Here is a 24394-nt window from a genome sequence, read left to right as displayed (position 1 = left end):
TCTGTAATCTCACCTCACGGTTCCATTAAAGGTTACCAAATGTTAATGTTGCAGAATCGACTCTAAAGCATATAGTTTTTTCACCGCCAGTAGGTTTCAAAGGCAAAGGAACATTGGAAATCAGTGTTATTAGTTTGATAGATAGACTATTTCGTGTCGATTTACAACAGAACATCTTATAAATAGTAAAATTAATGATGATGTTTAGGAAACCCTAGGCGCATCAGAGCGTGCCTGGCACGAGTACACCAAATCGAAGGAGAGCCTGGTGCTGCGGCTGTTCTACGGGCAGATCCGCTCCACCGTGCGCTGCACCGTCTGCCGCGCCAGCTCGCCCACCTACGACTCCTTCTCCAACCTGTCGCTGGAGCTGCCGCCGCACTCCTCGCGCTGCACGCTCGCCGTGAGTACCGCCGCTGCCCCCTCCCCGCTCCCCACTCCCCACTCGCCAGCTCGCCCACCTACGACTCCTTCTCCAACCTGTCGCTGGAGCTGCCGCCGCACTCCTCGCGCTGCACGCTCGCCGTGAGTACCGCCGCTGCCCCCTCCCCGCTCCCCACTCCCCACTCGCCAGCTCGCCCACCTACGACTCCTTCTCCAACTTGTGCTTCTACTACTACATCCTTCTCCCAGTTTTTGGTTATCGAATTTATTGGGCATATGTTAAATACAAAACTACAATAAAAAATATCTGTCTGAGTGTCTCATTGACTAAATTTAATGTATATTTTTAAACTGTATTGTACTATATTCTCTTCTCAGGACTGCCTTAACCTCTATCTTAACGGCGAGAGGATACCAGGGTGGAACTGTCCAAATTGCAAGGAGAAACGAGATGCAGTAAAGAAACTTGACATTTCTAGACTACCCCCAGTATTGGTTATACATTTTAAACGATTCTATGTCGACCCCAAAGAGTACACTTGCAATGCGTACAGGAAAAAACAGACCTATATAGACTTTCCTTTAGAAGATTTAGACATGAGGCAGTTCTCATTAGACTGTCCGGGAAACCCTCTGTACAATCTATACGCAGTCTCAAACCATTACGGCTCCATGGAAGGTGGACATTATACTGCCTATTGCAAAAGCAGTGTATATGGGAAGTAAGTACTTTTTATGACTAACAAATACTTTTTTGTAAGGTGTTATCATGTACACCTGATAGCGATCTTTACTCATAATAGGGAATATATCCACCAACCCACATTGGAGCAGCTTGGCGAATTAAGCTTCGACCCTTCTACATGGGGAAAGAGGCCTATGCCCAGCAGTGGGATATTTCACGCAGAAGTGAAGATTTAGACAGTAGACACAGAGTATCTAGTATAGTAGGCAAAGGGAAGGGAAACCTGTGTCCAGCAGTGGACTGTATTAGGCTGAAGTGGTGAGGTAAAGTAAAACTAAAATAAGCTAGTTTTATTTCTATATGCAACGTGATCTATAATAATAATAACACCTACCGAACTATTAAGGGCCTCTTTAAGGGCCGTATATATGAGACCGACTGTACGCTTTGTACGCATTTTACATTTATTTTACGAGTTTTATTGAGGTAGGGCACAGTAGAAAAATCTTGCTCAAAGTTAGGAGCAGCCCGACTATCGCGAGTATCGCAATCTTACAGAAAAACACCGCCAAATTAGCACACATAGCACAAGCACAGCCATATTTATGTATGTTAGTCAAGTTTAATGTAGTTATCACCTATAATTAAAGTTACACTCAAGACTCTACTGTTATTGTATATGTACTTGAAATATGGTGTATACTTTGTTGATGTCCTATAAATAAATAAAGTAAATAATACTGCTATCAAGTGTTGTTGCGATTCTGGAATGAGTAGCAAGAGCTTCTGGGGAAGGTTGTGGGTAGGATCGACAACGCGCTTGCAATGCTCGATATTGCAGACATCAATGAGCTAAACTATCCGATTTCCATCAGGCGGACCCCAAGCTTGTCATTCGAGTGATATAAAAAAAAGGTGTTTAAATTACAATTAACATTACAGATGGTACAAATACGACGATCATCTCGTCACAGAAATACCTGCAAGCGAAGTTCGTTCCAGCGCCGCCTACATACTTTTCTACACGTCTGTCTCGCGATCGTGATCGTAATTGTGACCACCAACCTGCCCAGTGACTCGCGATCACATAACACGATAGTCGATATATCGATTATCGATATTGAAAAATGTCGCGTCCTCTTGAAATAATAACTTTTTTTTATTTCGATTTCTGAGCGAGTGATAAAAACTTCATCACTATTTTACTACTAATAGATATGAAATAAAATAGGTGTTATGTAATACAGTAACTGAAAGCTTGTTTTCGTATGATTTTTTTCAAGCGATTGTCTATGGTTCCAATCGAGTACGTCGTACATAGTTACCGTCATTTGACAAATACGTATATGATTCAGGAAATTGGATTTGTTGTTGTATGTTGGGTGTATTTGTTGTTGTTTTTAAGTCTCCATTTTATGCGTGTCATATATGTAAAAAACACTTTTTATGTAAATATAGTGTTGGGTCGTTAATGGAAAAATATACATAATAAACAAACGCCTTTCGTTCGGTTTATATCTTTGTCAATAAGTGACCAGCAAGTATAGGATTATACCTTTGCATTTTGCACCATGGGATTTACTTCCCAAAAATGTAATTATGAAATGGATTGTCCATTAATATAAGTTACCAGTAGAATCAAATAATAACCAATATCACAGTGATAAACTTCTACTGATTACATTATTACATAAAAAAAAATTAATAATGGACATGGAATATTAAATAATTTTCTAAAAGTGAACTTGACTAATATATGTATGTCGCAATTTATTGGAATCCCAAGACCTCGTTTATAATTTAATGTAATTTAAAATTTGTTGTGATTTGATGTAAATATTTACAGCTCGGTTTAATATTTGGGCTTTTCAAATCGATGTTATCGTATTGAAGAATAAGATTTTGTCAGAAAAACGTTAAACGAAAAATTATAATGGATAATAAAAATTAAAAGCTGCAAAATAATGTCTAATCAAAGATGAAAAACATATTTTTAACACGAATATAGCTACCATAAAAACTATTGCATTTTAGTGACGGGCACATAATATGTCATGAGTGAGGGTAAAATTATTTAGGTATATGACACAGAATAAATATTTACTTAACATCATCAACTGTATTGACGCCAGCACCACGAGTGATGAAAACGGGAACTAATATTTGTAATGTGGTAGAATAAAACCGGACTTAGGTTTGTTGTCAACATGTACTACTAGGATTTGTTATTGAAAGTGAACAATTATTATTCCGAGTTAAATATAATATAGGTTATAAAATTCCCGCCTTTGTCCTTATTCGTGTTTCTATTAAAGTTCATATTTCCATTCTATTCCTTTACTCGATTCATTAGATTAAATCATTCTGAAATTAGAAAAATTGTTTACAAAAGTGAATCGTGAATCGTTATTTCGCCAAATATTTTAATTTTAAAAGTTACGTAATGTATGGCTATCTTTAATTTTTTATTCTGTTGTTATAAATTTGTATGTAGTAAATAATATTTAATGGTTTTTTTAATATGTATTACAGCATTTGAATACTTAATTTTTATTATCCAATTTTTTTTTTAGTTGTTCTATTTTTATTTAAGAATTTTCGCTCAGACTAAAAGTTACTCCATTTGTACCAAAATAATTTCATATTCCATAAAAAAGTTATTATTGTCTTCCCTAACATAACGAAAATTGAAATATCTGTATTTTACATTGAAATTTTAATGTCCAATAATACATGCCTACACTGCATGTTTCATACAGAAACGCGCAGATGTCATAAATGTGTTTGTATTTCGAAAGTAACAGCTGTAAAAACGCTTTTCCCATTTGTAAGACTATTTATTTATAATTTAACTGTATGCGAGATATATGATGCTAAGATGAAAGACTGAGTAGAATGTGTTTAAAAATGGAAAACCTCGAAATAAATATGTGTTATTGGAAATTTATTGTAAATTTTTGGAGAAATGGACCAAGCGCTATAAAATACAATTCATATATTTCTGACATAAATCTCACTATAGATTATTAATAAGAACATTTTGACAAAAACCTTAATAATTTACATTCATATCAAAATAGCGGCTGGAAACAATGTTGCAAGCCTTTATTGAAACGAGTATGTTTTGGTTCATTTCTCTGCTTTTTATTTAATATGTATCAGTAATTGTTACATAATAAAACGAACTTTTGTGCCTGAAGCAATTATTATTGTGGGCTTCATAAAGCGAAGTATTATTATTTAGTGCCATCTCGCTAAAAAAACTGTCTAGATTACGAAAAGGGATGAATATTTTGTTTATAAATGTTATTGAATGAAGTGATTGTACATACTTAAATTGATTATTATTGTGTTAATGTAAGACAAACTTTATTAAATTCTTTGTTATCATACGATTTTTTTTTTTTTTTTTGTTTCCTCTCATATTTCTTACTGGTCATAAAAGATGTAGTAAAAAGTGTGTTTCAGCTTCGATAAGCGACTGTAGTTTACTCCCTTAACCCTTTGCTGCATGAATAATATAAAGTAATCGAAATGTTTTTTTTTTTTTTGATAATTTTGTAGGCTTTTGGCTTTTATTGGATACAAAAAAAAAGATAACAAACGTGATGTATGGCTTCATCTTTACAAAATAATCATTAAACGGCTTTATGTTAACTAAGGGTAAAGCTTTAGATTAGGAAATACCGAATTTCGGGACCGTGGGGGGAAGGGGGAAACGCTACCCCTGGTACCACTGTCACACCTCAGAACCCCATGGTTATGGAGATATCCATGGTTAAAGTTTTGAGGTTAGAAGAAGAATTTCGAAAGTTAGAGGAACGCTCCCTCCGCGCCTCCGCGGCATAAAAAAAACACTAGGGGTAGGACAGACCAAGACCACGTGGACAGTGGGGTGCTCCGATTCGGTTTTGGGTATTTTTCGAATTTCTAAACCTATATTCTAGCACGCAATGTTACTCATTTTATTAGAATATTACCTATGTGTAACGCGTTATTTTGTTTAAAAGTGTCGATTTGTCACACAATGCAAACAGTACGAGCTCAAAGGTATTATAATAGCTTTAAATTCTTCTTCTAACCTCAAAACTTTAACCATGGATATCTCCATAACCATGGGGTTTTGAGGTGTGACAGTGTTACCTTGTATAGATTCCCCTACACCCTCCGCCCTCCACACCCAAAAACCCCATAATTCGGTTTTTCCTAGTCTTGATCTTAGCCTAACTAAGTAACAGCGTTAATATAAACATCTTCAAAATTAGCAATTTATCAATTCGAAAAAAAAAATACATTATTTTGATTTATCTATCGTCTTCGACGTGGTATTGCGGGATTATAATTATGCATTGCTAAGTTCAGAAATTTAGAAAACAAAATAAACCTGCCTATTTTTAAGCTGTATTCATTATCACTTCCGAGAATCATCTCCAGCGAGAAAATTGACATTCTTGTTAGTAGCATGAAAATGATGCGAGTTAAGATTTACTCTGGAGGCAATAGAACACGACGCCTAGCACATCTCGTACAATTTCGAATGCATACGAAACCATATGGTTACGTCAAAGAAACTCACAGGTACATAAGAAAACATAGAGGTTTTCGTTTCAAAAAGCGTTGGGTTTTCGCGGCAAACGTAATACGGCTTACTTGATAGTAAGCGATTACGTAGCTTATATAGGTACGCCTGCAACACAATAAGTTGCGCAAGTGTGTTGCCGACCCTAAAATGAAAACATAAATAGACGCTTGCATTATGAGCTTATGCCTCACTCTCAGGGTCACTGCTGTTTTGCTATTTCACACAATTTCTGTATTTTTCTCACCGCATGTCATAGCGTTTTTTAAGAAGTAAACTCAAAAATTATATTAAACTAATAAAACAAAATCATTGTTCGTTTGAAAATTTTTATTATATTATGACAACAATCTTCCTTACTATCACAGAAATACTATACTCTTTTTAAGCCATATTAAACTACAGAGTATTTAACCATCATTCAATAATTTAAGTACATTGATGATAAGTAATATAAAGTATATGGAAAGTACTAATATGTAGTCAATTAACTTAAAGTGATCTAACTGACATCATCAAATCTGTGTTTTTCTTTACTTTTCAATAATATATTTTTTTAAACGACATTTATTCCCAACAACCAACAGAAAATATAATATGTTGATTTCTTATCTGTCTGGATATTAGATAATCAATCAGTGCCATTTTAGCACAGTTGGGCGGCCCTTGGGCATACGCAAATTTAAAGTGGGTTTATCCAAAGCCTGTAACTTTTTTTCATTAAAATAATAAAATAGACTATTATGATCTTTGTCATGTGTGGTGGATTAACACAATTTTTATATTCTGAAAATTACAGACGTATTTAAGGTCAAGTTCTCATCTTAACTCGAAACATAAGTCGTATTTCCCATTCAGAGTCCCCGGGCATAGAGATGGAACTTTAGATAAATAATTTACAATTTTGAGAATGACTTCTGTCCGCATGATTGATTAATAAAAAATTTCTCCACAATATTTACAATAATATAAAACTGACAACCCTTTTCTATGGATTGTTTGAGTTGAATATGGGATTCAATCATTTCCCCACTTTGTATTTTGTTTCTTTCTCCGGAATGCCGTTCATAAACATATTAATGTCTATCAACATATCATCATCACTCTCTTCCTCATCTTCTTCCATGTTGAAGTCTAAATTATTCGAATTTTGAACTGAAATGACAAAAAAAAAATAACTTACAATATTAATTCTCACATTCTCACCCTCAAAAGAATGTAAAACTTGTGTTGGGGGCCAGAAGCACGCCCAAGCACAGCAATCCAGTCAATGACAAACGTGATCTGTGATGTCTATTATTATAGCATATATAATTTAAGAAAAAATAACTAATATAAAAAATTGACTAATAAACCAATGGTTTTATAAACACCTACCAAATGACGGTTGGGTGACCATTAAATTGAGCTCCTGATCATTGCAAAAAACATCGTCAATTGTTAAATCTTTCTCCACTATTTCACCAGCACTCTTGGTCGTGGTTACATGCTGCATCAGATTTACGGCTGACGTTGTTGCTATACCATCTTCATTTAATTTTGTGACTGTTTCCTGGGCATCCTTCTTGGTATTACCCTTTAGTTTGGCTTTCAAACTCTCGAGATGAAGCCTTTCTATCTGTAATATTCAAAGACGTTTCATTATTTTATTATTTATCAAGAGCACTGTTAAAAACTTACTACTTATTTAAAAAAAACATAAATTAGACAAAACTACTATTTTTGTACTCCCAGAAAATAGTGTGATATATAAAATAAAAATTAAAAAAATTACTATAACAAATTAGTGTAGTTTGTTTACCTGTAAACAATTTCTTTGGTTTTTTATTTTCGTTAATGTATCGACTATCCATTTCTCTTCTGCTAAAAGTTGGACTTCTTCTGACACTTTATGTCCAAGCTTTTGGTATACGTTTTTGTTAGACATTTTATATAAAAACTTCAACCAAATTAATTCAAGTATATACAGTTAATAATTAATTAATTGTCTATTTATTTAATTGAATTGTCCAAGAAAGGCACACAGATCATTTCAGCAATGTCCCACAGGATGGAGAATACATGAAGAATATTATAATCCTTCACCTAGAATAACACAAAATTTTAAGTGAAATATATATTTTTTGTATTTTAGACAATCACAAAGGTGCGCTTCAGCCTGTAATATCCCACTACTGGGCATAGGCCTCTTTTCCCATGTTGGGGAAGGATCAGAGCTTAATCCAACACGCTGCTCCAAAATCAATCACAAAGGTATTTTTATTATATCTTCACACGTATATACAAGTTAATTTTTTTTATTCAAGGATTTACATAAAAAATTACATGAATGATGAAAACAATCTCATCTATTTTTTATATTCACAATAAAAGAAAATTTTCAAAGCAGACAATTGAGATAATAGTGTAGTAGGGCTCCACTCACAGTAAGGCTGAAAAAACATAAAAATTTTGCAAATTAAATAAGTTATGGATTAGTTATCTATCATACACATACCTTAAGCTTGAGTGTATGACGAGGGCCACTGCTGTACAATAAGACCATTTAAAATGCTAGCAGAAAAAAATAAATTTTTGAGATTATTGAGAAAAAAGAGGGAACGTTTCCGTGTCTGATATATTTTCACTAATGAATTATAGCTAATAACAAAGACTTAGATCTTAATCATTGAAGTGTTTTACCAAAAATATAAATATTATTTCCTTCCAAAATAGCACATAATTCACATGGCTGGAGTTAGAAACATATTAAATATGCCGAATTTAATGTACCTATATAGTTAAGTATTGCATTAATGTAGCTATACTAACAGCAGTACAGTCACTGGCCTTTGTTAAACTTGCAGGTTGTAACAGAAAAGAATGCATAATTAGTGAATGGTACTGCTTTAAATATAGTTTATATACAAAGAAAAGCAGTAGTAAAAAGTTGAGGGAGTACGAGTAGAAAGAACCTGCCTTGATGTTAACCGAGGTCTAAGAAAGACCATATTACGAATTAACATTATCAACTTGATTTTTAAAATGTAGCCTAATATATACTTATAGAATGTTTATCTAACCTTTAAGATATTATTAAAAAGTTGTTGTCTGCTACTTTCTATTAAAATATAATTAAAAACAAAAACACCGGGATGGTCACTAAACAATAAACACAATCCGTAGAATACATTGTAATACACAACTTATACTCTTTGACACAACCAAAGAGTATATAAGTATAAAATATTTTTATATACCAAAGTATACACAACACAATACCTACCCCACCCCAGCCTGCAAAATAATGATATTTGTAATAAAAAAAATACTAATCGACAGATTTTCAATTGCTCAATTCAACTACGTTGTCCTTTTAAATTGCTCGCCTTAAATTATTTAATTAAAAATCAATAAAGTTGTTGAAAAATATTCATTTATCAATATTTTCAAACTCCTATATCTTTTGATGTATACAATATTTTGAATTGCTCAGTGTTAAAAAACTGCTCAAGTTGCATTTATATTTGCTCAAGTATAGTTTCAAACAGAACCACTTGCCTTAATTTTTAAATAAATATAAATAAATTGAACAGATAAAATAATAATATTTGTAAAAAAAAATACTAATCGATACATTTTCAATAGCTCAATTCAACTACGTTGTCCTTTTAAATTGCTCACCTTAAACAGTTTAATTAAAAACTTGAGCAGTTTTTTAACACTTTAAGCAATTCAAAATATTGTATACATCAAAAGATATAGGAGTTTGAAAATATTGATAATGAATTTTTTTCAACGACTTTATTGATTTTTAATTAAATAATTTAAGGTGAACAATTTAAAAGAACAACGTAGTTGAATTGAGCTATTAAAAATCTATCGATTAGTATCTTTTTTATTACGAATATCCACAATTTTTTTTGCTTCCCATCATTGTCTATGTGCATCCGCAGCGCTCACCTGTCTTAAGATATAAACGTTTTTGTTCAAACTATATATATTTATTTAAAAATGAATTAAAGTGGAGCTGTTCCAAACTGTACTTGAGCAATTATAAATGCAACTTGAGCAGTTTTTTCACAATTTGAGCAATTTAAAATATTGTATACATCAAAAGATATAGGAGTTTGAAAATATTGATAAATGATTTTTTTTTTAACGACTTTATTGATTTTTAATTGAATAATTTAAGGTGAGCAATTTAAAAGGACGACGTAGTTGAATTGAGCTATTGAAAATGTATCGATTAGTATTTTTTTTTTACAAATATCAATATTTTATCTGTTCAATTTATTTATATTTATTTAAAAATTAAGGCAAGTGGTTCTGTTTCAAACTATACTTGAGCAATTATAAATGCAACTTGAGCAGTTTTTTAACACTTTGAGCAATTCAAAATATTGTATACATCAAAAGATATAGGAGTTTGAAAATATTGATAAATGAATATTTTTCAACAACTTTATTGATTTTTAATTAAATAATTTAAGGTGAGCAATTTAAAAGGACAACGTAGTTGAATTGAGCAATTGAAAATCTGTCGATTAGTATTTTTTTTATTACAAATATCATTATTTTGCAGGCTGGGGTGGGGTAGGTCAACACAATCTTAAAATCTTATCTTAACCACAGCTTATACCACAGAGCATAATAATAGTTTAATTATACTCTGTGGTTTAATTACAGTTTAATTCTCGGACTGTTACAGGCATAAAGCTTATACTTATATTATATACTGTGCTGCCAACCCCAAGAAACTAAAAAACAGCAGCTCACCAATAAAAAAACAGGAGAAAACAGTAGGTAAAGTAAAAAAGGCAGATATCATACTTTTTTCACTGTTAAAGAAACATTATTTTCCACTTTCATCCTCAATTGCCACTTCTTTACTATTTTCAGACTTACTTTCCTTCTTATAATCATACATATTGTTGTTAAATTTCTTTATGTACCTTTTTGTGCCTTCAAATGAGTAGCAATCAGTTATTTCGGATTTAACCGTTTGCATTTGAAGATTTAATGTGTACGACCGATATTTTGATTCCGGTCGATATTTTGATGCGTAATTAAGTTGTCATAATTTTTTATTTATTTATTTATTACTTTATTGTACACCACAACTACATTTTTAAGTCAATATACAACCAATATGCAACACAGATGATGAATGACACTATATTACTTATACAAAGAACCCTACTATATTACACAAGGAACTTATACTGGATATTACATTACTTGGTCTAATGAATGCGCCACAGAAAACGTAATAAATAAAAAAAATCAGCAAATGTCAATGAGAACAAGATTGCCAAATTTTTAAAGAATGTCATACACAGTAAAATCATCAATAATTGAGGGTAATTCAAAAATATTTACCAAAGGGTATCAAAAAGCTCATTGCTAAACAATGAAAAAAATTATTAGTTGCCCCAAAGTCGTAACACTGCGCAGTGGAAATTTCATCAAGAAAACGACTGAACTCAAAATGGATATCGAATCCGACAATTCCATTTCCGAATACTCCGATTCAGATGTAGACAGCGAATACGACTTTTGTTGTAAACAAGAAGAATCAAATTCTTTGGGATTACCATTTGATCCTACATCCCTTGAAAATATAATATTATCCCTTTGCGATAAATTTGACTTTCGTGTAATTTTAAATGATAATAGAGTAAAGGGCGCTGTCCTAGTTACAACTGGATTAACATTTGCTGGTACTTTGATCGGTAGACATTATGGAGGAAAATTTGGTGCTGCTGTAGGAGGGGCAGTTGGCGGCATTTGTGGAGTTGGTATCGTAGGTGAGAAAACTTTCAAACTAAACTGAAAAAATAGATGTTAACGAATTATTTTTTGATTTTATACCATTTTAAAGTATACGAAAGAAACTCTTTAATTACTTAATTCTAAAATCATTTTAATAACCGTTGTTTTTATTTACTTAAAACTTTATTTTTTATTAATTGTAAAAATTATTAGCTGATTGAAAATGACAAGCTGTGTGGCTACGGCATTAAAGAACATAACCACCCCCTCTCTTCCCGTGGGTGTCGTAAGAGGCGAATAAGGGATAACACAGTTCTACTACCACATTGGAACTTATAAAGCTGACCGATGGTGGGATAACCATCCAACTGCTGGCTTTGAAATACACAGGCTGAAAACGGGCAGCAGCGTCTTCGGCGCGACAAAGCCAGCCCACCTGCCCAGCGTGGTGACTATGGGCAACACACATGAGTTCATGCCATTTTTGACGCGAACTTGTGGATGCCTATGTCCAGCTGTTGACTACAATAGGCTGAAGTGATGATGATGTGATAAAAAATTATTAACTTAAGTTTTTTTTTCAAATTTAAAACTACCCATTTCCTGTTATGTATAAATTATATATATTTCAGCTGTTTCGATGCGTGACGTATGGAAGGACATAAAAGGTAAATTGTCGGAGTTATTCGATATCGTCTACGATTACCTAGCTGGACTAGGAATAGAAGATTACAAAAATGCTGCAACATTCTTAATGCAGCATAGCAGTAACAGCAAACAACTTGCATTGATTATTATACAAGTGACTTCGGATATTCTTGGAAAAAAAGTTTTATCTAGTTTAACAGCAGCTTAATTTTTAAATTATAATTTTTCTAATAGTATCATTATAATTTGTAATAGACATTTTGATACATGACATTTTTACAAAACTACTGAATTGTAGACTTGACTTGATGAGTTTTGACTATTATAGATTGAAAAGAATGTAGATTTAGCTTAAGTTTATTTTTATTGTTCATTTGTTATATTTGAATGAAAAAATGATTGGAACTATTTTATTTATTAACAATGTCCCTTAATATATTTTTTCTTTTTCAATTTGTCTTTTTATTTTAATACACAAATGCAAGTATAAGTTTTAAATCTGTTTTAACGACACTTTCTCTATATAGATAAACTTATATCTTTATTTAATTATTTTGGTCTGTCTGTATTTTCTTCTATAACCTCATTCTTATAATTATTATATATTTTTCTTATTTGTCCAAAATAGTACCAATATCAAATGCATGTTGTATTGGGATATGATATTAGGAAATATGTTAAAGATAAATATTCTATTAATAAAATTGTATGAACGGTTTAAGTATATTTTGTATTTAATTATATTTATAGATTTTACTAAATAGGGTATTAAATGATTATACGAGAACAAGATAAAAATAAAATGTTTATAAAAGTGTTTGTGCGTTCTACCTTTATTTAATAAAAAAAATACCTGTTAAATGTGTTTTACTTTAAATTTTTACTTCAGTAATTAGTTATTATCAATATTAGATAATATTTTTAATTTTAATGCCTTTCGGTTATTACCCGTATTGACTTTGACATTTTGACAATAAAAGAGAAAGTAGGTTTAAGTGGTAACGTTTATTTTGATTTTTGATAAGGACAGATAAGGACGTTAGTGTCGTTAGTTTGTTAGTTAGGTACTTTGTTATTGAAGATAGTCTTCGAAATCAAATCTTCGTATTAATACAACTTTTATAGTATATGAAATCGACTTGGCAGTATTCCTAAAACTACGCAACTAAAAATTACTTCGGTAACATTGCTACTAAAACGGACGACCATTCATTCGTCTGTCAAAAGAAACTGTTTTGCATCAGCGAAGGTTCAATAATTTTTTCATGATGTCTACATCAATTCAACCTTATGTCTCCTCGGAACCATGCTTTGATCATCTCTGGGTTGAACAAATAATATTGGACCTGGGTGAGTTATATCTTAATAATGTCACATTATTATTAATTCTTAAAAGCAGAAAATGTTCACGTTTGTAACTAGGCAATTAGGTATAACACAACAAACAAAAATGTACGCGATCGACTTGGAATGAGAGCGGTAAAGTGAACAAATCGCGCTATGATTAACTAAAAATGTTGATTGTACTTCTGGATTTTAATGATTAAAAATAATAATAATTTTATTTATTTAAGACTACAGTCCACTTGTTAGTATTATTAGTAACTTCGGTAACTATGTTAGTATACTTAAATTTATAAATTAACAATTTAACAATTTACTTGCTTAACCTTCCTTGCCTCACCACTACGCTAACAAAGTGCTGAAGCATAAGCTCAGCAAGCTTGGCACTGAAAATTTTCAGAATTTTGTTAGAACTGCTGTTAGAAAGCGGTCCATTTCCTCAAGATTGCAAAAAAGGAATCAGTATTCGCTTCAGTAAACATTGCAGACGCACTACAGAAGTGTCTCTGTCCCAACAAAATCCTAAAACTATTATTATATTGCATTCTAAATGCGTTCAGCAATTTTTTTTACTGTAACTGTTCCACAGGGCACACGTATAAAAAGTTTGACAATATGCCTTAAACGAGATTATTTTAGCATCGTTGCTACAGCAAGCAAATCTGTGGGCCAGCATTTTACATCTAGCAGCAAGCACCCTTCGTTTACGTTCTATGTCAGCATGGTCCTTGAGATACTCGGAAATGTGATGACCTAGATATTTAAAAAGTTACCTGTCTTAATTGAACATAGTTTAGTTTTAACACTGAGTCAATTACCTCTCCTCAGACCACAAAAACCATGTATTCACTTTTATTTACATTGTATGAAAGGCCATGTCTTACCGCTTATTCTTCACAAATTTTTAGTAGCGTCCTGATAGAGCCAGCCGTCGGGCCCAGCAGCACCATGTCATCTGCGTAGCTAAGATTATTTAGGCAAATTCTATCTATCCAGCATCCAGCCCATCTGCTGCTGAGTCCCACAATCAGCTCATTTACATACAAATTGAAAAGCTTTGGTGAGGCTAAAGCTTCCTGCCTCACCCCGCAATCCAACCAATAAGTATCTGATAGCGTTTCGCCCCACTTCACATAGTTTTCTTGGTTTGAATACCAAAATTTCAGCAAAGAAATCAACTCGAAATGTATACCCGCCTCGCGGATTTTCCTACATAATATGTCGTACGCGATTAGATCGAAGGCTTTCGAAAGGTCTAAAAAACAGGCATACACGTCTTTATGCTCGTGTAATATTGCTTTAGACAAAATGGCACTCTCCGTTGAAATATTAGGCACAAACCCAAACTGCGTGTCGTGTATATTTAAATATTGATCCAAATTTTGTTCTATCAGACTATCCAACACCTTAGCAAGTACTGTAGGCAAATATATTGGCCTGTAGTTATTTTTGTCAGAAATATCTCTAAGGCCTTTGACAGGGTTTGGCACGCGAGCCTTATAAGCAAGCTTCCTTCATATGGTATTCTACCTGGCCTTTGCACTTGGATTTCTGACTTCCTGAGCGAACGTTCAGTACAAGTTGTCCTTGACGGGTACTCGTCGGACCAAAAGGCTATCGACGCCGGTGTTCCTCAGGGATCAGTCTTGTCCGCTACCCTATTCCTGCTGCATATTAACGATCTGCTCGTCACCGGTACCTTTGGGTATGCTGACGATAGCACAGTGACGGATAGATACTTTTCGAGTGCAAGGGCTAGTAAGGATGTTATCCAGTCTTGTCGAGAGGATATGGTCAGCCGCTTGAACGTCACCCTCCAGGCAGTCTCCGAATGGGGCGATGCCAATCTGGTCACGTTCAACGCTACAAAAACACAGGCGTGTGTGTTCTCCTCTAAACGGAGCCCTTTACACCTGGCTCCGACTTTACGGGATGTTTCTGTGGAAATTACCGACGCCCTACAGCTCCTCGGTGTAGAGCTATCGTCCAATCTGAACTTTGGGCAACACATCGAGTCCAAAGCAAAAACTGCAGCAAAAAAACTAGGTATTCTCTCTGAGGTCAGGCGTTACTTCACTCCAGAACAGTTGCTTCAACTGTATCAAGCACAAGTTCGGTCTTGTATGGAGTATTGCTGCCATCTTTGGGATGGATCCGCCAAATACCAACTGGCAACTTTGGACTCGGTGGAAAAACGAGCTAAAAGACTCATAGGTGACCCTACTCTGACAGACACTAAGTTGCAGAGTCTCGATCATCGGCGTAGGGTAGCTCGTCTGTCGGTGTTCTACAGAATATATTTCGGTGAGTGTGCGAAGGAATTGCACGATCTAATTCCCCCAACAACCTTCCGCCATCGGGACACTAGGCGCGGTCGATCGTTCCATCCTTATGTCATCGATATGCCACCTACGCGCACAAAACGCTTTGGCTCTACTTTCCTGATGCGCACAGCTAAGGAATGGAACTCGTTGCCCGCGTCTGTGTTTCCCGAACGATACAATCTGGGTGCCTTCAAGGCCAGAGTGAATAGGCTGTTATTAGGCAGGCATGCTCCACCTTCGACCGCATCGTCACTTAACATCAGGTGAGATTGTGGTCAAATGCCTGCCTATTGGTCATAAAAAAAAAAAATCTCCAGTCTTATTCTTAACTAAGGAGATCACCACTGTTTTGATCATGTCAGTTGGTAGGTAAGAATGTATTAACGTAACGAATAAAACACTGCTAGCACACTATGAAGATAGAACCACGCGTGCTTAAGATACTCGATACTGAGACTGTCATGACCAGTAGACCTATCTCTGTTCATTTTCTTACTATAGCTTCTATCTGCTTAGCAGAAAATCTCATAGGTGTAGTCGTAACGGTCTCAGCATCGATCACCCGTGACGCAGGTCCCAGGGGCGATGTCACTTTAAAAAGATTTTTAAACAAGTTGGCAATTCCCTTGGGCTCACGACAGCCCTCTATGCTCGAGGGGCGACCTATTTTTACATTTAGCTTGTTTCTCTCCAGAATTTAGCGAAGCTATTTGACGGTCTGTGTGAAGCAATTATATCCATTTTAACTTGATCTTAATTTTTTTTGGCACCATCTTAGTCTACTTTTAAAAACCTTACGACTCTCACGCATGTCGTCCAAAACTTCGCCATACCCCGATTTGTTATAGAGCAACTATTTAAGTCTGAAATTTAAGACGCGCATCTTCATATGCCGTACGCACATGTTTATTCCACCCAGTAACTCGTTTTTCATTGAAATTCGGGCCCTGGTATGTTAATTCAGCAGCACCGCTAAGAATATTGACCATCCTATATTGCTTGCTTAAGAGGTTAAAAAATCCGGGAAATCGATATGCCTGAGCCGCTCATGGCATATGTCATGATATTGCCCAATCTGCGCCTCAGACCTAGATTTCCACAGAATCTTATTGCATTTATAGATTTTAGTCTTTACTTTTGAAACCACTTAGTCTAAAATTTATTATCTCTTACTAGCTTTGCCCGCGACATATTCGTCCGCGTGGAATTTAACAAAATAATTATTGTTCAGTTCGCAGAGTTATAAAATAAAAATCTAAAATAAAAGTAGTATACGCTACTCCTTATTACATCAGCTATCTGCCAGAAAAAGTCGTCAAAATCGGTACAGCCGTTTTAGAGATTACCCGGAACAGACAGACAGACAGATAAAAATTGTAAACAATGTTATTTTGGCATATATACCTTATACTTATACATCCATAATTATGTATTTAGTAAAAAGCGTTTATTTTAATATTAAAAACAGTCGCTCCAATTTTATTTATTTGTATAGATAAGTGGATTTCTTTTCACGCGTAATGAACCAGCATTAAGTCTAAATGCGGAAAATCGAGCCTAAAACAACAACAACAACAAGCGGATTTCTCTATTATTAATGTAGATATAGATACTAAATAAATTTATACAAAAATCGGAAAATATATATAGTCCCCTCGTTAATTTCTTGCTTATTGAGCTATATTCAAATATGGCGCTTTTATAATATTAATAAAGATAAACGTGGGACAATTTATTTATATATATATATATATATATATATATATATATATATATATATATTGTCCAAAATGGTTCCCCTGCGATACCAAAAAACAATCTAGAATAATCAAGCCTAGACACTAGCACATGAAAAACTTTTATTTTGGAAAAATTGTTGCTTTCCCTTAGAATAGAGTTGTTTTGTTTACTTTGCAGTCAGAAAACAATAGACTTACCAATTTTTTACATCTGCTATAAGTATTAGAGGGCATGTTGCACTATAACTATTTTTTTTTTGACAAATAAATTATTTAAAAGGTTGATATCCTTTTTTGTGTATCGGTAAAATAAATTTATGTATTAAATTACATAATAAATGTTTTTTTTAATACACAAATATTACCATGTATAAAATTATAACTTACTAAATATTACAAATTATCTGTTTCATTTTTAGCAAATGAATTTGAGATAAGAGTTTCATGGAACAGAGAAACAGCTCTATACACTGGAGCGTTTGCGGTTGCTGGTGGTTTGGTTGGTGGGTACGCCGGGGGAAGGCTTGGAGCAGCCCTCGGAGCAGGGATCGGAGCGGCAACTGGACTTGGTTAGTATGGAAAAAAAATTCTTTCACATATTATCACTATTGAAAATCTAAAATAGCAAAAGGATAATGATTGCTTGTATTAATCTTTCGATTAATAATTTTATACTTACTGCACCAATTAGAAAAAAATATTTTTGTTAGATTACATAGGCTGTGTATAAAACCAGATCACACAATACACATAGTTGTAAGTGGTTATTTGGTTAAGAGCCATTTCAAAATTTTACGCTCTGCAAGTTTAGGTAAAGGTCGAATCGCGCGAGTCGTATGAGCCGCGCGATCTTTGTGCTAGTAAGTATAGTGTGACAACAAAAAGACCATCTTGATCATTTTCTAATGTATAATAAAAATTAATAACAATGGTATAAAATGTTTTTTACATAATTAATTTGTTAAAAATTTCAAGTATGTTATATAAAAACAGTCAATAAATTTAAAATAAAAAATCAATTTTATGATACAATTTTTTTTAAATTGATTTAGTTTTTTCAGTTTACGAATGAATCTAATATTTACGATATGAATAAAATAGCATTTTGTTATGCCTCAGAAAATCTGTGTGTGATGTGAGTAGCATAGTTTTGGATGAAAGTAGACCAACAAAATTTTGGCGGGTTTTAATTTTTTTTTAACCGACTTCCAAAAAAGGAGGAGGTTCTCAATTCGAATGTATTTTTTTTAATGTATATTACTTTAGAACTTTTGACTGGGTGGACCTATTTCGACAAAAATTTTGTAATCGAAAGGTGGTGTGTGTCATTTGGTTCCATTTAAATTTATTTGAGATCTAACAACTACTTTTCGAGTTATATCTAATAATGCGTTTTTACTTGATGCTTTTTTCGTCGACCTATGTTGTATTATACCGCATAATTTCTACTGGATGTACCGATTTTGATAATTCTTTTTTTGTTGGAAAGGGGATATCCCTAATTTAGTAATTTTGATAATTTTTTCGTCTACCTACGTTGGATTACTTATCGATGTAATTGAAGTCGGTTTTTTTCGTTTGCGAGCAAATACAATTATTTAACTCAGTGACACCGACAAAGATATTAATTAACAAATAACAAGACAAACAGATTGAAATGCCTATTTGTATTGATAATGTGAGAAAAGAAAATTAAATTATACATTTGTTTACAGAAATTATCATTATATTATTTTACAGTCATTTTCGTAATATGTTTATTTTATTTATATTTTATCATGAAAATATCAAATGCGGTTTATCCGCTGTAACAACAGGCGCTTGGCGCGTGTGAGCGAAAGAGACGGCTGCGCAGAATTTGGCGTGGACCTTACCTCTAAGAGCACTAGCCTCCGTATTTTATAATTATACTCTTTGGCGCTAGCGCTCGACTGATTTACTGGGCTTGATGTGTGGTAATATATACTATATTTTTATTATTTAATATAAAATGTATTAAAAATTATTACATCTTTAATTTTTTTTTTTTTTTTTTTTATATTTCTTAATGATGTAAGTTTACTTTGATGAAGATAGTTCGCTAAAATTTCTTAGTTTTCTAAGAAAAATATCGCTTTTAAAATTGTACTTTTTTGGAAAATATTCGTAACTTTAAATTTTTTTTATCGATTAATAGAGATACAAATGGAATAAAAATCTGTGATAGTCCTCAACAAAATTATAATCCACATATTACGGTATTTTTTTAAAATGGTTTCAAAGTAGAGGTCATTGAAAAGTAGGACTTCAAAGTATACATTGCGACCGTTTATCCAGGGAGGAGGCTGATGAAAAGGTTAATAATTTTATACACATAATATAAATCAAAATTATGATATGACTATCTACTTCAACAAAGGTTGCCCTATTATATTTCAAGAATATAAATTACATTATTGCATCCAACACTGAGATTACCGACGTCAAATATTACAATTTCACGGATTGTTACCGATTTTTGTGAAATGGCTCTTAAGTAACTATAAACATGTATAAAATAGGCAGGTTGCTTATTTAAATACGAATATATTCTTTTGTACAGCTAAAATTTCTTAGCAATAACTTGAAAATAAAAAATTTGAAATTTTAAGTCTTCTCCATTTCCTTGTAATAAATTAAACGTTTGATATTATATAAATTCTGTAGCTATATTATTAAGTTGATATACTATTACTTATATTTAAAGATATATGATTTATGTTTTTGTTACAGCTTATGTAAGCCTTAGAGAAATTTGGAGTACTGTAAGAGAAAAGTTGAAAGAACTTATCTTCATTGTCTTTAATTATCTGCGGAGGCTGGACCCAGTAGACTATGTTCGTGCCACAGAGGTGCTAATGGCATGTATGCGTAGCCGCAGGGAACTCGTCTACACTATTCTAGAATTTCTTGGTGATAAACTAGGACGTCATGTAGTATCTAGCATCACTGCTGCCTAGTTACAATGCTTAATTACACTTTTATTAGATGTTGTACTATTTAGTATAAAATACTTTCATGTATGCAAAGAAAATACCGCTTAGCATGACAAAGGGCTGAAAATGACGAAAAGGCTTAAAATGGCCTTGATAGAATTTTAAAAGCACTAATGATTAAATACAAATGTAATGTTTATAGTTTAGTCACTCAGTGCCTTATTTGACCAAAAACTTTATTCTGTATTGATATGTCGTATAAATTACAGGTACTTATTTGACTAATATATTCTCTATACAAATTTTAAAAATGGAATCCAAACAGGTTTATCGAGCACTGTAAAAGATATTTTTAATTCAAATCTAATTCAATATTTTAAACAAAAGATTATTCCTTTATTTCTATACAATGGAAGAAAATACACTTAGAATAGATGTTACAAATTATTGCTTCTTTTTTTATGAGGTTTTTGGGATTTTTTTATTCTTAAATAATTATCTAATTTATATGTTATATTCTCAATTATTTATAGAAATGTGTTTTAAACCTAATTTGACATTTAGAAATGTAACCCTACGCTCAATTATTTAAAATGGGTAAAAAACTTTAGGGTGGGAATTACCCACCTAACATCTTACACTCTTACACATATGCTTTATATAAATATGTGAGTCTCAATTCAAAAAGTTCACGATAGTATTAAATGTGTGTTTAATGTGATATTCGACTATATTTTTAATTTGTTATTATGATTAAATATTTCAAATATTACTCTTGTTTTATTATTAGAGTTGTCTATGCTTATAAGAATAATTTATTTTTAGAATAAAACAAATTCCTTTACGTGTCAATGATATAATAGCAAATGTGTTAATGTCGGTACACAGAAAAATTAATATAAAAGTTATCTTCAAATGAGTCACGACGACTAAACGGCAAAGCGCCTGTACAAATTAAGAAGCAATAAAAAGGATAAGGAGGAAATCAGGACTTCATAAGTTCATATTGATTACAGCCTGAACAGGTACCCAAAACATTATTTTTGCTTAATATATAGGTAAATCACCTTACAATAGTTGTGTTTGCTAGCAAAGGAAAAATATCTCCCCTCGATTTCTCTGGGATGCCATCATTACATCCTGGTTTCCTTATCATGGTATCACCGTTGGGATATCTCCTTTGCAACAAAAAAAAGTGTAAATTCGGTTCATAAACGACGAAGTTATACGCGAACACACAGGAAAAATAATTATAAGTATGTATATACATATATATGTATATGTATTTAACATGGTCGAATAGAGAAACCTCCTTTTTTGAAGTCGTTTAAAAAAGAAGAAGAAAATCATCTTACAGAAAGAAGTGATAAAAAATTATATATTTTGTGACTTCAGGACTTCTTTATATTTTACCTATAAATACTTGTAACCTATTTTTTCATGCTTTATACTATAAGATTTATTGTTGAGGTTAAGTCTTAAGGGTGAGGGGGGGGGGGTACATGTATTTGTTGTATTTATGGGAAAAAATGTCTTATATGTTGTAAAAGAAGATTGAAGTTTTATTCAATTTTATTATTAAGAAATATGGAATATTGAGGTAGGGCATAACAACCCAGGGGAAGTTGCTGGATCTCCTACTGGGCGCGTCCCCCGGGTGGCGGATGGGGGCATGCTACTTGCTTGCCCTGCTTGCGCGTGGTAGGGGTTCTAGTTTGGGATCCCCGTGGACCAAAAACCAGCATGTGAGGGTGCGCTCTGATTCTCATTGGACCTGTGAGCGCAGGTGTGTTGGCACGGAGGTGCGGATGTGTGTGTGGCGCTGAGACGGCGCGGCGACGTGGAGGTCGGGGTTTTTCCTTCCCCCACGCGGAGGACGGGGTGGGCTCGCAGGGTTCGCTCGCCTGCTCGGAGGCGCGGTTAGCACTGGGCGCCCTGCATTTTCTGCGGGTTGCTAGGTGCGGCCCGGCGATCGAGGACGAGGACGAGCTAGACCTCACGGTCACCTGACTTCCGACGGTGGGATGCTCCTGGATCTCGTCTCCCTCCTGCAGGCGGCGGAGGGATTGGCTTGGAAAGTGGAGCATCCCTTCCGACGGGGCCAAAACGCCATCACCGGGGCGTCGTGGTAGTGTGAGAAAGCGATCCCATGGCGTTTCCACTCGACATCCGTGCCGATAACTATTCAAGGATAATGAAATAAAATCACTCATAGTTTTAGATTTTAATGAATATATTTGAGAATAAGTCACATTAGGAACAATTCTAGCTATCACATCTAAAAGGCTTTGTTGTACTAAAAATAATATTTACAGCTATCGGGGATACGCTTTTGCTCTTAATCATATCAAAATGGTCCATCACTGACCTCATAATGAATTGTTTAATCGTTCTGATGTCATTCATTACGGTAACTGTAGTTAGTATAGTAGTAGGTAGTTATTATACTTTTGTTTTACGACCTCTTAAATAATCCCGCATATGGTGAGCGAATGAAATTACTGTATCATCAATAATAATTGTACCTAATAGGCAACAGCTGATATTTTTCCGCCATTTTGACATTTAAGGTACAAGGGGTTATGATGTAATCATGAGACCGAAACTGAAGACTACCTAATACTTTTTAATTGTTACAATTGAAAGAGCAGACTCGTACCTCCGGTAAATTGAAAAGTATGCGGCAACAACACAAAGATACATACAAAATATGTAGTCAAACATTTCACTAACCGTGTAATAAATTAAATTCTTACCGCTAAAAGGAATGATTAATTGAATGCTACAATATCATCAAAATAAATTTTGGAATAAAATTCTGCTAGGCTATGCCTACAAGTCACTATTACTTTAAAAAAAAAAAACGAAATAACTAACAATTTTATTAGAACGTGAGAAATGTTAAGCCTATATTTAAGTACCTACCTACTTTATTTTTTTTCAATCAATAAATATTTAAATATGTAGATAACACAGACTGCAGTAAAAAAACTTTTTTACTGTAGTCTGTGGTAGATAAGTAATTAATTTAATTACCATTAATACTTTCGACCCGTCATTGTTGAATGTCATGAAAATGAGATTGCTATAATAGTTCTATTTCATATTAACAATAAAGACATCTTTTGAATTAAACAAAATACAAAAATAAAAGTATTTTTCAATTGAGTTAACAATAATAATATAATTTTGCACCAGTTACTGCATAAGTAGGTTACTACTAACATACTATTTTTATGTCTGCGAAATCCACAAAAATTAAATATAAATCTAATATTCTCATACCACTCGCTTTTTATACTATCTAACCCAACTACCCAACCCACAAACCAAGTTAGTTTAAAAATAAATTTTATTAGTTAATTTATAACTAAATATCATAAGTTAATAAAACGAAACAAAAAAAAAAAACACCAAAAAAATTATTGAATCATATTTTCGCTTAGTTTCTTAATTATTTTACCTAAAAAGATGTAATAAAAATAAATAAATCATTTATAACCAAAATTAAAGATGTCCTTTTAAATATTGTCATTATATATCAACTACACACTATAATAGACCAATCAAGTAACTGTCAATTCTATTTATTATTAATTTAATAACTACATCTAATATTTATATGAATTAAATTAATCAAGACAGTTATTAAATATGAATAGCAAATAAATTTATGGTTTTACACAATATAATCTAGCTTTTTACTTGTATCCATAAAATAGAATAATTAACCATTAAAGTTTGCAATAAATTAAATAAATAATTCATTAATAATTCAAGAGTGAAATGTCAAAGAGAGGTCCTGATTAATTTATGACAATTTCTACACAAGTAATTTTTTTTTCTACTTTTATACTAATTTTTATTAGAGATTTTTTTTAAATAGATAAATTATAATTTATAAGGAACAACAAAACAGAGATCTTAATTTTGTATGAATTCAAATATTTATGAAATTAGAACACAAATCATAATATAATAAA

General features: G+C 33.0%; 4 protein-coding genes across 5 annotated transcripts in view; 3 read left to right on the top strand and 1 right to left on the bottom strand.

Annotated features, from left to right (window-relative positions):
- Positions 1-3366, top strand: part of LOC123664116 (ubiquitin carboxyl-terminal hydrolase 8) — a 29222-nt gene extending 25856 nt beyond the window's left edge. Inside the window, 3 exon segments of the mRNA XM_045598722.1 lie at positions 209-403; positions 763-1106; positions 2012-3366. Of these exon segments, the coding sequence (XP_045454678.1) occupies positions 209-403; positions 763-1106; positions 2012-2114 (642 nt within the window). The 3' untranslated portion in view covers positions 2115-3366.
- A 2594-nt stretch (positions 3367-5960) lies between these two features.
- Positions 5961-8238, bottom strand: LOC123663886. 2 transcript variants are annotated; one of them, XM_045598534.1, is made up of 4 exons: positions 8146-8238; positions 7450-7733; positions 7026-7266; positions 5961-6803 (listed from the first exon to the last, which is right to left on the bottom strand). In XM_045598534.1, the coding sequence occupies exons 2-4, from the start codon at positions 7573-7575 to the stop codon at positions 6670-6672; spliced, it is 501 nt and encodes a 166-aa protein (XP_045454490.1). In that variant the 5' UTR covers positions 7576-7733; positions 8146-8238; the 3' UTR covers positions 5961-6669. The 2 variants fall into 2 exon arrangements, with proteins under 2 accessions (XP_045454490.1, XP_045454489.1); XM_045598533.1 differs by lacking the exon at positions 8146-8238 and having other exon boundaries at positions 7450-7757.
- A 2858-nt stretch (positions 8239-11096) lies between these two features.
- Positions 11097-12911, top strand: LOC123664095. The gene is made up of 2 exons (XM_045598707.1): positions 11097-11437; positions 12035-12911. The coding sequence occupies exons 1-2, from the start codon at positions 11119-11121 to the stop codon at positions 12256-12258; spliced, it is 543 nt and encodes a 180-aa protein (XP_045454663.1). The 5' UTR covers positions 11097-11118; the 3' UTR covers positions 12259-12911.
- A 129-nt stretch (positions 12912-13040) lies between these two features.
- LOC123663816 lies at positions 13041-21183 on the top strand. The gene is made up of 3 exons (XM_045598454.1): positions 13041-13400; positions 17877-18026; positions 20209-21183. Exons 1-3 carry the CDS (start codon positions 13316-13318, stop codon positions 20433-20435), a joined length of 462 nt encoding a protein of 153 aa, XP_045454410.1. The 5' UTR covers positions 13041-13315; the 3' UTR covers positions 20436-21183.
- The last annotated feature ends 3211 nt before the right edge of the window (positions 21184-24394 follow it).

The sequence above is a fragment of the Melitaea cinxia genome, chromosome 21 (assembly GCF_905220565.1).
Source record: "Melitaea cinxia chromosome 21, ilMelCinx1.1, whole genome shotgun sequence".
Classification (NCBI taxonomy): domain Eukaryota; kingdom Metazoa; phylum Arthropoda; class Insecta; order Lepidoptera; family Nymphalidae; genus Melitaea; species Melitaea cinxia.
The sequence above is the reverse complement of the archived record's forward strand: the minus strand, read 5'-3'. Positions and strand labels throughout refer to the sequence as shown.

What these genes read in the sequence shown, in the direction of transcription:
- LOC123663886 (XM_045598534.1), bottom strand. Translation starts at nt 7,575, where the DNA reads ATGTCTAACAAAAACGTATACCAAAAGCTTGGACATAAAGTGTCAGAA. An exon ending in ACCAAAGAAATTGTTTACAG is followed by an intron (nt 7,267 to 7,449) that starts GTAAACAAACTA and finishes TGAATATTACAG; the next exon opens with ATAGAAAGGCTTCATCTCGA. An exon ending in GGTCACCCAACCGTCATTTG is followed by an intron (nt 6,804 to 7,025) that starts GTAGGTGTTTAT and finishes TTGTCATTTCAG; the next exon opens with TTCAAAATTCGAATAATTTA.
- LOC123663816 (XM_045598454.1), top strand. Translation starts at nt 13,316, where the DNA reads ATGATGTCTACATCAATTCAACCTTATGTCTCCTCGGAACCATGCTTT. An exon ending in ACAAATAATATTGGACCTGG is followed by an intron (nt 13,401 to 17,876) that starts GTGAGTTATATC and finishes TTTCATTTTTAG; the next exon opens with CAAATGAATTTGAGATAAGA. An exon ending in CGGAGCGGCAACTGGACTTG is followed by an intron (nt 18,027 to 20,208) that starts GTTAGTATGGAA and finishes TTTTTGTTACAG; the next exon opens with CTTATGTAAGCCTTAGAGAA.
- LOC123664095 (XM_045598707.1), top strand. Translation starts at nt 11,119, where the DNA reads ATGGATATCGAATCCGACAATTCCATTTCCGAATACTCCGATTCAGAT. An exon ending in TTGTGGAGTTGGTATCGTAG is followed by an intron (nt 11,438 to 12,034) that starts GTGAGAAAACTT and finishes TATATATTTCAG; the next exon opens with CTGTTTCGATGCGTGACGTA.